Below are 17081 nucleotides of genomic sequence, written 5' to 3' on the forward strand. Positions count from 1 at the left end.
TGAATTCCCATCTGTTCCCAACTGATAAACTAGATACAAATGCCGTCAGCTTTGGCTAGCTAAAGACCAGCCATGAAATGTTTGAATAAGGGGTCGATATCAAACGCGCCTGAAAGCGGCCGGGAGGAACAAACTGTGCCTCAATGCAGGTACAATATGTACTCCTCGGGCACAGTTATTGTTCTATCTGTATTGGTGCTAGGATCCTCACGACGCATGTTACACAGGGGTGCTTAATCCGCTTATAAGAAGAATCTATGCCATTCAGCGATTCTTCGATGTATGATATTGCAGCGCACGACGAGCCTACTGAACAAATCTAAAATCCGGGTTATTCGCCACCCCAGATGAAGTATAAGAGTCTCGGGCGTGAGGACCCAACAGACCCCGATTCAGTCAAAGGCACGTTTTCTCAGCCTTTCTTCAACTCAGTTATACAGTTCATAATAGATTTATAGTGAACCAAGTCTATAAAGGCAACTGGCGACCATGGCCTATTCGAGCACCGTTCTTAATATTCTTCACGATATTATGTTTAATTCTCACTCTAATAGCAGAGTTATTGCTTCAGAGATCGGAACGGGATAAAGGTCTTGTCTTTGGAGATTTTTCTGATCCAGAAAGCGGAATATCCAGAGGCACAGATTTCTTTTGCAATTATTTACCTACGATAATATCTGTTTTGTTTGGCCTTCTCTGGGCCACATCGGAGCATGACTTCAAACGACTGGAAGTGTTCTTCCAGATGTCCAAGGCCGGGGGTGCTACAGCGAAAGATTCACTCCTACTTGAATATCCATATAGCTCCCCGACTTCCCTTCCATGGGAGTCATTTAAACGAAGGTACGCATTACAAAATTAGTTATATTTTTCAACACTAACCCTCAATTAGACACTGGGCTGTCTGCTTATCTTCTACGATGGCGCTGTTTTCCGTTGTCTTTCTGATCCCGATAATGCCCGGTATGATAGAAGAGAGAGATGTCTTCAAAGCATTGGACACAGAAATTCCGAGCCAAACCCAACCTAGGAACACGTCAGCAGGGCTCTCTACCGAATCTTCATACCAGGCATATCAATATGCTTGGTTGGGCGGCTCACTTCCAGCCTTTACAACTCCCGAGTATGCATTAATGCCGTTCGATGTCAGCACGATCAAGAATCTTAGGGAGGATGAGACCTGGACAGGGGAATCAACCCTTTATGAGGCGGACCTGAAGTGCCAGAAGGCAGATATAACCAAGAGAGGATGGGGATACGTGATTAGTAATGGAAATGACTGTGAATACCACCTTGTCGACATTTCCAAAACTTATTACACCTCGGAACCCATTCCATCGGGGGATACTGACTTGATGGACGAACTGGAACATCTCGTGGACTTCAGTTTCTATGCCCCCTGGAATAGCTTATTTATGGGCCACGAATCCATGACAGTAGGGGTGAGTAGGCGGATCTTACAAGATATCTACACGCTCAACTCCCCAATGTCAAAGTGCTCGAAAGATCCTCGGTTCCTTGGCATATGGGGCAACCAATATAACCTGACGGCAGAGGACGGCGACAGGCTCGCAGCAAAATGGACAGCTGTATACTGTGAGCCAAGCTACTGGACACAGTCCGCCATGGCTACTGTTCAGATCAAGGGACAGGATGGCATTGTCCAAAAGGTTGACCGTGTGGGGGAAAGGAAACCATTGTCCGGCTTTAACGCTCCCGCCTTTAAAAAGCTCGCAGCCACTGGTCAGAAATCTGCATTGCCGGAAGATCTAGATAGCAACGGATATTCTGTGAATTTAGGCACCGCACCGCTCGAGTATCCAAATGCAAGGTACCAGCTTCTGCAGCGCTATGGGGCTGCCGATCCGGCCTTTTCTAACAGGGCTGAGAGTGTACCAACGGTTCAACTACTTAACGAATTTGGTCTCGGTGGGTTTGCCCTCCGGAACTATCCCAACGATACACTCTCGAGTTTGCTAGATCCCATCGAACTTGCAAAATCTTATAGTGATGCGTACAAGCTTCTCTTTTCGTTTTCGTTAGCCTCCGATCTGAGAAACCTCCCGGTGTCAAATACCTCAATCACAAAGATCACACGAGAATTCGAAACAGAAATCTATGCTGTGAGCGTTGTGTGGTGCCGGCTTACACAAGCTGGATTCATCGTACTGGCCCTCCTAACGCTCTGTCTTTTGTATGTAACGTGGGGAAGACAAACCAATCTTGATGGAGAACCAAACTCTTTGTTGGAATCAATGCTTGCAATTCGAACGCTATCCCAAGATGTTACGATGCACAATTCCGAGTTTTGTGATCCCCGTATTCTATCGGATTCTTTGATCCGCGCTGGCCACAAATACCAGCTACGATTGGTCAAGGGCGAAGGCCCTATAATTGAGAAGGTCACAAGCGGGGGTGCGGATCAGAAAACATGGTTGACTCCTGAGTATATCGACAACAGTGAGCTTACTCCCTTCAAGCCTAAGATTAGCTGGGAACTCAGCAGGATCGCGGGAGTCTTGTATTTTTCTTTTTTTGGTTTCTTACTGGTATTTTTGATATTCATCTATACATATAGCATTAAGAATAATGGTAAGCTATCTACGTCTGGTACAAGATTATGACATTTTCAGCTTAATTAGTGCTAACGTTCCATTCCTCGACCGCAGGACTTCCTACCGTGGCACCTACCAACTCTTTTGGCTATAAGATACTGTGGTCGCATATACCCACAGCACTTGGTATGGCAATAGAGCCACTGCTGGTATTATTGGGGGCTTATGCCTGTATGGTTGGTCCTTATGAGACCCTAAAAAAAGGCCTCGGACAGGCAAGGAGCTCCCGCTCACTTGTTCTCGACTATGATAAATCTCCTCCTCATTTTCAGTTATGGCAATCTCTCAGAGTTCGAAATTTTTGTCCTTTCTGCCCTTACAATCGCCATTCTTGCAGCAAACTTCCTCGCTGTTGCCCTGGGAGGACTATTTTCCTCATCATCCGAACTTTTCATGGTTACCGATGATTTGGATCGCTTTATTACTCCCAAGATTGTACAAACGATTTCAGACTATACCAGCAATTTTGAAAGTACGCCAATGCCGGAGATGTACTATGTTTTGAGCGGAAATCTCTCTTTAAACAGCACCCTTCCCCAGTGGGCCACGCCGGAAATGTTTATTCTACCCTTCAACAGCACAAAGCCTTCGGAACAGGTTGTGGAGCAACGCGGCACAACCTGGGGATTCGGAGCAAACATCTCTTGCGAGTTGATACCCGACGAGCTTTTAATCCGCAACACAACAATCTATGGGACTTCCGGTTATACTGTGAACACCTTTAATGTCAGCCATAGCCGCTGGGGAGAGGATATATTTCTTTTGGGCGGAGAGACACCAATATATAATACAAGTCTATTCTACTGGAACCAAGATGGAACGCCTGGCAGCGACTTTTTCCTCAAGTCTCCAACATGCCCTAGGACTTTTTTTGCCAGGTAAGGCGAAATTCCAGGCGACCCGAACCCAAGTAACTTTTCACATCCTTATGCACCGAATAATCAAACCGAATACGTGGTCATGTCATGTTCCTCGAATTTGGAGGTTTCGGAGGTCTCGGCAGTAGTTGACGGGAAAGGTATCGTCCTTTCCTACGATATCCTCAAATGGCTGCCCCAATCTGAAGGCAAAGCGTTCTTTGGATGGGATAACACCACGGATCCTACTGTCGACTTTGACACAAGTTTTCAGAGCGCTATAGCCGCCTTTTTAACCAGAGATGGGGAGTGGAAAGTTTCGGGCAGTATATTAAGAGTAGGCAGTGACAATACCTTCCTGAGTCCTTACACATTGAGATGGATAAACTATCTTATGGTTGAAAAAACCCCACTTGTTCGTCGCCACCTCACAAATGTCACACATATACCCGATAAAGAACATGTCGTGCAAGCATTCACGGATGTTTACAAAGCCCTCTATTCAATCAACCTCCAGCTATACTCCCATAAATACATTGATTTTGGCACCACAGAAAAGACTATCGGAATATCGTTTGTCAGCAAAGAGCGTGTCACACTTTCACGTTCCATGTTTGGAATGGCAACAGGAATCCTGACATACCTCCTGATTGTCATTATATATGTATACTGGTCTCGTCCAGGTGCTAATCTGAGCCATATGCCTACAACATTGGCAGCGACTCACACGTTATTATACGCAAGCAATGCACTGGAAGATTATGCCCGTCTTTACGGAGAAAGCACAAAGGACCGAGCACTTAAACTTTTGGGGCTAGGCTATACATCCAGCTACAGATTCTTTATCGGGTGGGATCGTAAGCAGCATTACAGTGTTCACAAGGAATCCTCCACCGAGACCTCGAGATCTAGAGCTTACGAGGACGTGAGGCCTGGGGAGAGTCAGTTCCTGATGAAGGTGGAAGTTACTGAATATATTGTACCTTCTTCGTAGAACGGAGGTAGTTCCATGTGCAGCCCGGGGAGGTTGTTTCTTCTATTTGTTTATTTCTTACTTCTTGTTAATATCTTTTGGCGAAATTAATGGTGGTCGGTGCAAGGGCAGGGTACTATTTCTCTGGGATCAGAATAGGGATACATACAGGTATATTTATATTTATCAACTGCGGGACTTGTCAAAACTAAAATGGTTATTTTCTATACAAAAAGTAAAGCGTTTTTATGCCATGTGTGTACAAGCCCTAGCCAATTGACTCAGAGAAATTTAAACCAATTCCCGGCTTGTGTTTATCCTACAGTTCAACACGTGTATATATATATATATAAGCACAGTCATACTGAGTCGAATAGTCTCAGTCTAACCAAGAGCAGGCGTTCGGTAACTAATATAACGCGCTTATACACGAGTTAAACCAGTGCGGGCGTTCGTCCATTCCTCGCACGCTCATACTCTGGCTGTTACTTGCCTACAAGTCCCATCGCTGAGAATAATTAGCCTATCCTCTAGATGGAGCTTACATAGAAGGAATGTAGGAGGGGTCTAGGCTTAAAACCTGGCCAAAGGTCCAGAACTCCCTCGCTGCCCGGGCCAAGCGGAGTACACCCTTGGATACAGCAAAACCATATCCAATTTTATAAATACATACATGTATAGTGGATGGGGGGGGGGGGGGGATTTGAAAAATAACTTACTCCGGATTCCGATTTTAAGAGCCCTCTTCGCCCGTTCTCTATGGTCTTATCGCGGTTTTATCGGGATGCAGCGGGGATGGCTGAGCATGATGAATAGAGAATAGAGAATAGAGAATAGAGAGGTGAAGGGAGGGAGGGAGGAGTGAGTATAGTCGCTAGCAAGGAGTTTGAGCGAGGGAGTGAGCGGTGATCATGAGTGAGTAGTAGAGTGAGTGAGAAGTGCTAGCGTTGTCCAAGCGATACCGTCACGTAGAGTAGACTATATAATGAGTTACGTAATGCAAAGAACTATTCAGTCCCCACCAGCGGTGTTTCTACTTTACCTAGTACAGATAGTACTTACTCTACTCTACGAGAGATCATTCTCCTCTCCAATTCGATATTCGGGCCAACTGAAAGCCAGCCTACTTATGGGGCCTGGCGCATTCCTTTACTGTTCTCTCGGATAAGTACCGTACCCACCCCTGTCTCGCACCGTATTCTCTGATGAGCTCAATGAACGCTCTAGACTAACTTCTTGTTTTTTCCCGGGGTGACTCTACTCTAGAGTATTCGCCCCTCTCAATCTCTTATTCGAACCAAGATATGTTACCTTCATTATCGCAACCAGGATTATGTTGATGGGTACCAGCAGTACTACATGTAGTACTACATGTATGTATTTACCTCGCCGGGATGGGTAAGTAAGACCTTTAATCTATCTGCAGGGACCTGAGCTTGCTTACCAACGCAAGGTGCGAGCAGTTTTGAGGTGGTTTTATATACCGTGCACCACGCGGTTGATACTCTTCTTGCCAAGGTTTGGGGATGGCCGCTACAGCTACAGTGATAAAAGCCTCAACCCAAGGACCAAGAGCTGTGCCGTTAGAAAGAGTGAGGAGAGAGATACATCAACCTCTATCATGGTGGTGGTGGTTAAGTAGTTAATGACAAACAATTCACCACCAGAAGCACTGACACCTGCATTAACGAACCCAAGCCCCCCCGGCCCGCCGTGAGTTACGGCCCGGCTGCCTGTCAGTCAGTCAGTCAGCACATCGAGCGAAGAGCTAGAGGCGAAGAAACCACCCTCTCACAGACCCCAACAACACAGATATACATCTCTTCAGATAGATGCGGCTACCATGATTATTAGCTAGCGCTGCTATCTCCCTGTGACTGCATTTGTCGCTGCATATATACTTCTTCGCTGCATATATATCCGGCTCTTTGCAGGTTATTACTGCTATTCAACTCGTGTTGGAGATGTACGAATTGAGTGTCATGATCAGCTGGGTGTTCCGCCGAGGCGGGAAAGGCATGGATGTCCTAAAAGTGTTGTCGCCTTAGCTCGGCGTGATAGTTGTGGCGAACTGCAGTTGAGTCTGGGGGCCACAGAGAATATAAGCTGTTCATGGATTCATAATATATCTGTTAAGCCTTGCAGCAGACATATATAAAGCGAAGGACCAGGATCTTTTCAAAAATGATTACATCCTAGCTATACATCCTGGCTACAAATATACACCGTTCCACACCAGCAAACTATAAAGGACCTCTCTCTGCCGTATTAAATGTATGTATTTCCCATTGTTATCCCTCTCGGGTTATAGGACCTAACCACAGAATCCACCATGCGTTTCCCTAGACTCACAGCAATGGCCGCTCTTCTAGTTTCCAGCACTGCTGCATGTGCAGCAGAGGTTCCACGTAAGCTCCTGAATACCCACATCTTGATCATTACGAGTCCAACTAACCTCCTTACCACAGCCCTCCCAGTAAACTTCGGAGTCCTCGTCTTCCCCGCCTTCCAGGTAACCCCCACCTCCACCCAGTACCCAGTTCTCAATTCTTCTCAGCTAACCCCTCCAGGCACTCGACGTTTTCGGCCCCCTCGACACCCTCAACATGCTCTCCACCCTATTTAAGACCAACCTCTACATCATCGCCGAGACCCTCGACCCAGTATCCACCAAGACCCGCTCCGCCTCCATGAACACCACCGGCTCCAACTTCGGCGAGAGCATTGTCCCCACGCACACCTTCGCCAACCCACCCGCGCTCGACGTCCTCATTATCCCCGGCGGCGCCGGCACCCGCGCCGGAACACTCCTCGACCCTGCCCGCGAATACATCAAGGCTACCTTCCCCACGCTGCAGTATCTCCTCACCGTCTGCACTGGCTCTGCCCTTGCCGCGTCAACTGGAATTCTCGACGGAAAAAATGCAACGAGTAATAAGGCTGCATGGGTATGGGCGACGGGGCAGGGGCCGAACGTGAACTGGGTGCCGAGGGCAAGGTGGACCGTGGATGGTAATGTGTGGACGACGTCGGGGGTCGCAGCGGGTATGGACGGGACGTTTGCGTTTGTGAAAGCGGTGTATGGTGAGGAGGCGTTTGTGTGGATTCGGAATAAGGTGGAGTATATGCCGCAGGAGGATTCGCATGTGGATGCCTGGGGGGAGTTCTATAATACTACTTGGCCCATTGTGTCGTAGGTGGGAGCCGGTTAGTTTTGGATGGGTATTATATTATTTCAGTCAATAATTGAAGAGTTTTTTGGAGAATGCCCATCGAAGTGAGATGCATTCTGTTGTTGAATAAGAACAGAGTATTTTTTTTTGTCCCCAAAGATCAACAAACTATAGCGAAAGAAACAAGCTATCCCATGAACCGTAGCAACGGAGTTGAGGACCCAATCGGGTGATGATATCAACGGCCCTATTCTCCCTCGCACTTTGTCAACCAGCACCACAAGAAAGTTATGTCATTATACTGTATGTATGATGGAGTAGGTAGCAATGATAATAATAATAATAAGAATTCGAAATTAGAGGGGTTCTTGAGTGTATAAATTGAACAGTTGGGAAGGGTGATTTTCCATACAAAATAATTGAACAGCAGCGATATCATTCAATTTGCCCACCATGGCCTCTAGAGCTCTACGCCCCCGTAATCTTAATCTTTCCTACTCGCTAGAGACATCTGAAAAAGACCCAGAAGTACCCGCCTCCAAAGGGAAAAGATATAAGCCTACAAAGATACTCAAAATCCCGGTCACCAGATCTCACTCACCACCCCCATTGGAGAATACACTCCCTAAATCAACCCCCTTCTCACCTATTAGACACTCAAAACCTCCTAGAGTGGCACAGAATCTTCTGCCACGCCGGTTGCAACAGTCAAAAGTTATTGAGCCCAGTACAATTGTCAATCTTTTCCTCACCGATACTTTGATGTCAGAAATTGCATTCAATACCAATTGCTATGCTACAACGAAGGATGCTGGACTAGAGGGACGTGGGTGGAGGCCAGTGTTTTTAGAAGAAATGAAGACATGGTTCGGAATCATTATTTACATGGGAGTTTGCCGTATGCCAGCCGTGGAAGACTACTGGAAAAATAATGGTCTTTATCCGTTGCATCATATTAGAGATTACATGTCTCTTACACGCTTCGAACAAATCCGGAGATATTTCCACGTTGCACATCCCGAGGCACCAAAGGAAACTACGTCAGGACGACGTCTTTGGCACTCAAAAGTTGACCCCCTCTTGAATCAATTACGGGCTGCATCACGGAAGTACCGACGCCCACCAACAAAGGTGTCAATTGACGAAGCTATGATACAATGCACCGGTCATTCTAAAGACACGTACAAAATGCCTAGTAAACCGATTGATCAAGGTTATAAGTTCCATTGCTATGCAGCTGCCGGTTATGTTTATGATTTTTTCCCGACAGCGAACCATTCTGGCCCTGACCCAATACCGTCCTCTGGGTTTCCCGAGGTGGATGAGATGAGCGCTACTAGCCGATTAGTTTTTCACCTCATGCAACGCAATTGTGAGGAGTATGGCCTGTATCAATCTTTTGATGTTTTTATGGATAATTTCTATACAAATTTACCTCTCTTTTCCGCACTCAGAATACGCCTTGGAGTTGGAGCATGTGGAACGGCCCGCTCCAACTCTAAATACTTCCCTACCGAACTATCAATACCTAAAAATTCGAAACTACCATATCACTGGAAGACATCACTTGTTGTCAATGGCGTTGCTATCATGCTTTGGATGGATTCAGCGCCTGTACTAGTCATGACTACTATGCATCCTACTACTGGCCGCTCCTCTGAAATATTCACAGATCGAAAAAAACCCGGTCCGAAAAGCACCAATGCGGCAGGTGTAAAAACCTCGAATTTCTGGCCAGCAGAGGGGCAGTGGAAAGCAAATCTTCCAATTCCATTATGCATATATGATTATAATTTCAATATGAATGGTGTTGATATTGCAGACCAACTCCGGTCCTATTATGCTACACATATGATATCAAGAAGAACTTGGTATCCAATTTTCTTCTGGATATTGGATACAATACTTATTAATTCCTATATCATATACGGAGATCATGCAAGTGCGGAAAAGGACTTATCTCATAAGGAATTTAGGATGCGGGTTGGTTGGGATTTGATATTGAAAGACGCTGTACAGAAGAGAAAGGAACCGCCAACAACCCAAAAGCAAAACCAGAAAAAGACTCGGCGCATAAGCGAACACTCTACTGATGCACCCCGTCCCTTTCAGCATGGTGAACACCTTCCTGTTCATGTTGATGAGCGGAGAGACTGCGTTCAGTGCAGGTGGTCCAGTAGACTAGAAAAGGACTCAAAGAAAAGGGTTGTTGGTAGAACTAGATATAAATGCTTAACATGTGATTAGCCTCTTTGTCTTAGTAGTGATCGCAATTGTTTTATTACCTTTCATTCCTCTGTAACTATGTAATTCGTTGAATAAAACTCTATATAATTCGAACCCGTGGTTGTTATACGCGCGCGGGCACCCGTTGTAAAGGACCCGATTGGGACTTCAACGAGCTACGGTTTATGGGATACAGAAAAAGAAAAAATGAGAAAAAACAACAAAAAAACCCTAACCCATCAACGAAAGCCCCAACCGTAGCTTCCTAGTCCCCACCCTTAAAAATAGAAACAAGGAAACTGGTAGAAGAACTCCCAATGCAAAAAGAATTGAACTAGACGATAGAACTCGATGAGTTGGAAGCAGCATTGTTGAGTTTGAAAGAGGTCAAGTTGAGTTTGAAAGATGACGTTAGGGGAAAACTTGCAAGCAGCTAGCAGGATACTTCTAAGATGAGAATAACTTGTATAATCTTGCCCGCTATCTGATTAAGCCAGTAAGTCCCTTTTGACCTTTAACTCATGGCTATCAAATCACTTGATCTCTGAGTTTTCACTTGTTCGTTGCGGCGAGAGAGATGTGAAGTTTGTAGTGTGGGAGAAAATGACTTGAGTGTGGTTTGAACACGTGACCTTGAGGGAGGATGTGTTTGTAGTGCGAAGAAGATACTATTGCGCCGCTAAAGTTCCAGCGACTATGTGGGCGTTTGAGCGCTCTATATATACAGATATTCTAATACCACGTGATCCCCTAATTACATAATCCTTGACACTAAGCCTTATCTGAATCCCTGTTCCTTCTATGAGTCATCCCTTATACATGAGTAATTCCATACATAACCGATGTCGCAATGCCCTATTTCTACACTTCCCCTCACTTGCCACATCGTATCAATTCTGACAATTTTTGGTGAGCTGGTTTCGGTAGTCCTTTGGTCATTATGTCTGCAACATTGTCTTCGGTTGGGACATAGAGGAGTTTTAAGGTTTCGGCTTCGAGTTGTTCACGTGTGTAGTGATAGTGAACGTCGATGTGTTTGGACCGGTCGTGGATACGTGGGTTCCGACAGAGTTCGATAGACCCTGTGTTGTCGGCGTGGATGTTGTATTGGTATTGTTGTTGGAGTTCGCATAAGGCGTTGCGAATCCATACCAGTTGTCGAGCTGTTAGGGACAGAGCCATATATTCGGCTTCTGTTGTTGAGACGGCGACTGATTTCTGCTTCCGGCTTCTCCAGCTTATGGCTGATTTTCCTAGTCTGAACACGTATCCTGAGAACGATTTTCTGTCATCTAGGTCTGAAGCGTAGGAACTGTCTGAGAAACCATCGAGTGTTCTAGTGTTTCCTTTCGGGTAGAACAGGTTCCAGTCCTTGGTTCCGTTGAGGTATCGGAGAGTTCGTTTGGCTGCTCGTAGGTGGTCCTCAGTTGGGCATGAGGAGTACTGAGAGAGAGCGGTAACGGTATGGGTGATATCAGGTCTTGTTGCTATGCTGGCGTACATGAGTGATCCAATTATGGATTGATACTCAGTTGTTTTCTCGATTTGATCTTCTGGTTCTCCTTTACGAAGACTCAGATTTGGTTCGAGTGGTGTGCCAACTGGTTTGCAGTTATTCATTCCAAATTTGTCTAGGATTTTGTTGATGTATGCTAGTTGTGACAACGTGATACCGTTCTTTGTTACCATTATTTCTATTCCGAGTAGGAATTTCGCATTACCGAGATCCGTACATTCGAAATCTGCCTTAAGTAGTTGTCTGATTTCGTTTCTGAATGGGGAGTCGGGTCCGAATATCATGATGTCGTCAACATACACCGATATGTATAGTTGGTGTTTCTTATGTATGAAGACACATGGGTCGAATTTGGCTGGGACAAATCCTTTCCGTTGAAGGGAGTCTGCTAGGCAAGCATACCATTCACGGGGTGATTGTTTTAGTCCATATATGCATTTGCGAAGTTTACAAACCTTATAGGCCTGCCTGTAGCCTTCAGGTAGTTCCATGTAGATTTCCTCTTTTAGTATACCGTATAGGAAGGCTGACTTGACGTCCATTTGTTGTGGTGTCCAACCGTTGTGTGCAGCTAGTGCAAGTAGGAGTCGTAGGGAATCGTATCGGGCAACGGGGGTGAAGGTCTCATCATAATTTTGATACTGTACTTGTTTGACGCCTTTGGCGACATATCTTGCTTTGTATCTTTCGATTGTTCCGTCCGTGTTGTGTTTTACCTTGAATACCCATTTTCCTTTGACTACTGCTCGGTTGGTTGGTCTGTCGACAATGTCCCAGGTGTGGGCCTTGTCAAGGGCGTCTTTTTCAGTCTGTATTGCCTTTTTCCATAGGTGTTGATCATCGCTTTTTATCGCTTGATTGAAGGTGGTAGGTTCAGTTACTAGGTGTACCCGATGTATGGTGGAATCAAGGTTGTCGTACTGGCTTTGGAGCTTTGCTTTGTCCTTTTTGTGGTCTAGGCTGGCTGCTTCCATTGCTAGTTGCTTGGTTTGTTCGTCCATATCTTCATCGGCTAGTATTTCTGATACCTCCTTGTCATAGGTGGTTCCTAATTCCGATATTTTCTGTCGGATTTCCTTCCTTTTCCCTTCGATATCAAGTGATGCTTGTTTCTCCGTTCTTTCACGGATGCGATTCGATCTTCTTATTGTAACAGGATGAGGGACTTCAGATTCTTTCTCCTTTTCGGTTGTTGGTTTCCAAGGTTTCGATTTCCTTGGTGGTTCCGGGAGGGTGTTTCTGTGTTTTCCTGATTAGCTTCCTGTTTATTACTTTGTTCGAGGAGACGTCCAGGAGTGGGCCTCATAAGCCCGGCCCCCAGTCTACTTGCGTCTGTTTCAAGGTCTTCTTCGATTGCTGACGATTCGGGTTCTTGATCAGGCCTGTCTTCTGATTCATATCCATCGTCTGTCGGTGCAGGTGCCGCTTCTGGTTTCAGGATAGGGGTGTAGTCGAGTTCCACGGAGACTTCCCCTGATTCAGGAGGGGGGAATGTGACATCTCGACTTACAACTAACCTATTTTGTGATCCTATCCAGGTGCGGTAGTGTTTGGTACTGTCTGAGTGTCCGTCTCAAGGGGCGGCGATAGCGAGTATTCCGCAGGGTACGATATGCGACAGTAGGAGCTGTCGAATTAATCAAGCGAGGTCAAGCGAGGTACAGAGGTCTTCGTGGAGAAGAGAAGTAACAGCGTGTATATTGGTAACCAGCGTAAATATAGGAGTGGTTCTACCTGGTATGCTATGCCAGGTACAAACAAGTGTATAGTAGGTTGATACAGAAGATAGATAGATAGTTTTATATTGCTTTGAAGTACATGACTTATCGCACGCCGGCGCCTCCGCCTAAAACATAAGAAAGGACAAAAGGAAAAGAAACGAAAAAGCGAAGAAAAGGAAAGGAAGGAAAGACAACGTAAAGAATCATAAGGCGGAACAGAAAAGAAAAGGAAAAGATAGAAAGAAATATCATTCCTCCGGGTCCTCCTCGTCCATTTCGTACCAGTCGAGTAGGTTGGTTTTTGCTGCGAATTGTAGAATCATGTCTACGTTGAGGTTGGTAAATAGCCAGTTTTCCCACGTGGGCGGTCCTGGGATTTTGTCCATAAGTGGCCTCCGTAGTTGTGTCCATCGTGGGCAGTCGATCATGGTGTGCTTGGAAGATTGTTCCGAGCCGCATTGGCAGGGTTCGGGTTCCGTGAATGCTGCGTGTCTGTCTATCCTAGTAGCTTGACATCGTATGCGGTGAATGAGTTTTGCTTTGGATCGGAGGAGTTTTGCTCGCTTTGGTTGGATTTTTAGGGTTCCTGGTTCGTGGTAGTTGATGCATGGGATGAAGTTCCATTCTTCCAGCATTCGTTTGGTGAGAGTATCGTTTTGGATCCATCGCTCTCTGCGGTTGCCTGGTTCCTGGAAGGGTAGCATGAGTGACGCAATCCGATGTAGGCCTGTGCCTTTGGTATTTTTTATTCTGGTAGGGAGGAGCTGTATGAGTTCTTCGTTGAGTGGGTGGTCTGCGGGGTGACAGAGGATGCGCGTTCCATATTTTCGTGATTTATAGTTGAGGAGGAGTTCCAGTGGGGGGAGTGCTGCCTCTTTTAGTAGTCTTTCGGTTTTTGTCCAGCGGGGTAGACCTGTTATTATCCTGGCGGCTTCGTTATAGAGTGGGGATAGTGATCGGAGGATGTGGTCGGCTCCCGTCCACCACGCCTCCGACCCCCATAGAATAGTGGGGAGGAAGCCTTGGACGGTGAGGTGGTGAATGGATTTGACTGTTGATCCGGGGAGGTAGGCGATGTTTCTGATGCTGCCTAGGGCTCTGGGGCCCTTGGCGATAGTTTCTTCTATGTGTGGTCGGAAGGAGAGGTTGGAATCCAGCCAGACTCCTACATATTTGAGTCTGTCTTTGGGGTGGATTTCTTCTTCTGCAATTGTTACCGGGTTCTTGGGGTTTGGGGCGTTCGATGTTGTGGGTTTGAAGAAGACTAGGTCGGATTTTTGGGGTTCGTATTTGATGTTAAGGGGTGCCGCTTTCCTGACTCTTTCGTTCATTCTTTCGTTGAGTCTTTTGGTAATAAAGAGAGGGGACTTTGCTAGTTGGACGAGGGCGTCGTCGTCGATGTAGGTGGTGTTGATTTCTTTGGGGGAGTTGGTGGGGTCTGTTATTACCCCGGCGTATATCATGAATAATACTGGGGATAGGGGGGACCCTTGGGGCAGCCCGGAGGTGTATGGTTGTGGTGGTTCCAGTTCGTGGTTGAATTGGAATTGGAGTTTTCGGTTGGTGTTGAATTCCTTACACCATGTCGTTAGGTATGTTGGGAATCTTTGTTGGGTCATGATCTCGGCGAGTAAGAGGTGGTCGACACAGTTGAAGGCTCCTTGTATGTCGTTTGTGAGGAGCGCTGGTCTGTCTGGGGTGGCGGTTCCTGTGGTCCGTTTGATCAGGAGGTTCTGTTGGATTGGCGTGAGGGTACGGAGTAAGGCATCGATTGCCGAGATTGTTGGTCTGCCTCCGAATTGGTCTTTGCTAAGGGTTTCCAGGATGGTTCCGGCGGTGCAAAGTCTTGTTGCCACTATCTTTTCCAGTACTTTGCTGAAGCATTGCAACAGGGAAATGGGTCGGTAGGCCTTGGCCGAGGAATAGTCGGGTTTTCCTGGTTTCGGGATTGGTATGCATTTCGCCACTTTCCATCGGTCCGGTTGGACTCCGTGTCGGAGCATGGCCGAGAACATGTCTTGGAAGAGTTGGGTGTTTGCCTTGATTGTTGCCTGTATGAATGGGTATGGGATGCTATCTGGTCCGGTGGCCGAGTGTGTTGGGCATGATCTGATTGCGGATGTAATTTCTTCTGTTGTTACTTCCTGAAAATCGTCACTAAGGTCAAAGGAGGGGGGTCTGATTTGGAGTGGAGAATTGTTGGGGGACGTCCAATTTGTGGGGAAGAGTTGGGCTCTTAGAGCTTGGCACTTCCCCGCAAACGTTTCTTCACCTTGTATGGTTGGGATTGTAATATCCCTTTTTTCTCCTTTATTAACTAGTTTCCAGATGGCGCTTCCCTTGGCCTCTGTGAGTTCTTTCTCCCTTTGTTCTGCCTTGGCTTTGCGGATCGCTGCGGTCCATTTCCTGCTTGTTTTCCTGAAGGTTTCTCTGTCTTCGTCCTTTTGGGTGTTTCTGGCTTTCCTTTCTAGGATGTTGAGGGAGGATTTGAGTTTCTTGAGCTCTGGGGTCCACCACTTCTTGGACTTGAGGTGTCCTTGGCTCCATGGGGTGACCTGATCTATTAGGTTATCTATGTGTTCGAGGATGAAGTCGACCGATTGTTTTGTATGGTTCTGACTTTCCCATGCTTCGGAGGGGAAATGGAGGCCTGAGATATTTTCTTCCAATTTCTCCCAGTTCGTTCGGTGCCATAGTCTCCTGGGGATGTGGGGGGGTTTCTCTATTCGTAGTTGCAGGATTGTTTTTCCATGATCGGAACCTGCTCCATATCGGTCGATGTTCCAGCGGACATCATGGTCCAGTACTGGTCCTTTTACGAATGTCAGGTCGATGATGGTCGGTCTGTTGTTGTTCCTGGGGAAGTGTGTGAATTCGCCTGGTTCGTTGAGTAGGGATAACTTTTGTCGGTCTATCCATCTTTTCAGCTTCTTGGATCCCGATTTGTCTGCTCTAATCGTGTTGGTGTAGTTGTGGGATCTGTGTCCATACCAGAGTTGGTGGTGGCTGTTGAAGTCTCCCATGACGAGGCAATTTTGGATGGTAGTTATTTGTCGGGAGATTTCTGCGAAGGGTCCGCTTCGTCCTGGTGAGTATATGTTGAGGATTTGTGTCTTTTGGCTTTGGATTTCCACCGTGACGGAGACGATGAAGTTATTGTGTGTGTAATGGTGTTTTGGTTTTAGGTTGACGTGTTTTCTGATGTATGTAGCAGCTTTAGTGCCTTTGTTGCTGGCTGTGAAAAGGTAAAAAAGAGGGGATTCCGGTGGGTGGCCGTTTTTGTTATTCCATGGTTCTTGTAACAAAAGAAAAAGTATGTTGTGGTCCTGTTCTGCTTCCTCCACTACTGACTTTGTTGTGAGCTCATTTTTCGCGCAGTTCAGTTGCTGTGCGATAGCCGTTGTCCTTTTGTTGTAGCTCATTGGGAGTTGTCCATGGCTGCATCTTCCTGTGGGGGGTCTTGGGCCGGGATGACTATGGGTATTGGTAGCGGGCTTGGGTTTGTGTCTGGTCCGAGTCTGTTTGTAATTCGGACTTTGGTTCGTTCTGGGCAGTTGCTATCTGTTGCTTTGTGGGGGGCCTTGCAGTGGTAGCATCGGATGGGTGTGTGTGAACATCTAAGGCCTCCAGCGCATTCTGTGCATGGGTGGTCCTTGGTTTGGTGTTCCTCGGCACAGTGTCCACATCTTCCGTTGGTGTGGGAGCAGCGTTCTTGCCTGTGTCCATATTCAAGGCATTTGGCGCATTGGGTTTCTGGGTTTGCGGGGAGGTAGCTGTCGATTTTGCAGTTTCTGTCAAAGAGGGTGAGGTACCGGAGACCGAGGTTTTCTTTGGTGAATTGACCGGGGAGGGCGATGATCATGGAGGAGTAGGATTTCCCAATTCTGGCTTCTGGTTTTGACAACCATCTCGGGATTTGTGCCAGTTCGAAGGTGTTGCCGTAATTGTTTCTGATTTCCGAGGCCAGAAATTGTCCTGCATCAAATGCTTCCCCTATGGA

General features: G+C 46.6%; 3 protein-coding genes across 3 annotated transcripts; 2 read left to right on the forward strand and 1 right to left on the reverse strand.

The window, feature by feature from the left end:
• Positions 1–920: 920 nt before the first annotated feature.
• LAJ45_11612 (uncharacterized protein) lies at positions 921–3497 on the forward strand (the record flags this gene model as incomplete). The annotated part of the gene is made up of 2 exons (XM_046121095.1): positions 921–2521; positions 2888–3497. 2 exons carry the CDS (start codon positions 921–923, stop codon positions 3495–3497), a joined length of 2211 nt encoding a protein of 736 aa, XP_045965716.1.
• Positions 3498–4516: 1019 nt separating this feature from the next.
• On the reverse strand, positions 4517–6465 carry LAJ45_11613 (uncharacterized protein; the record flags this gene model as incomplete). Its single annotated transcript, XM_046121096.1, has 10 exons — positions 4517–4522; positions 4615–4643; positions 4709–4713; positions 4769–4809; positions 4943–4953; positions 5165–5202; positions 6060–6061; positions 6139–6178; positions 6233–6283; positions 6416–6465. 10 exons carry the CDS (start codon positions 6463–6465, stop codon positions 4517–4519), a joined length of 273 nt encoding a protein of 90 aa, XP_045965717.1.
• A 312-nt stretch (positions 6466–6777) lies between these two features.
• Positions 6778–7642, forward strand: LAJ45_11614 (uncharacterized protein; the record flags this gene model as incomplete). Its single annotated transcript, XM_046121097.1, has 3 exons — positions 6778–6853; positions 6914–6957; positions 7016–7642. 3 exons carry the CDS (start codon positions 6778–6780, stop codon positions 7640–7642), a joined length of 747 nt encoding a protein of 248 aa, XP_045965718.1.
• Between the last annotated feature and the right edge of the window lie 9439 nt (positions 7643–17081).

The sequence above is a fragment of the Morchella importuna genome (assembly GCF_003444635.1).
Source record: "Morchella importuna strain M04M26 chromosome Unknown Morimp01GS077, whole genome shotgun sequence".
Classification (NCBI taxonomy): Eukaryota; Fungi; Ascomycota; class Pezizomycetes; order Pezizales; family Morchellaceae; genus Morchella; species Morchella importuna.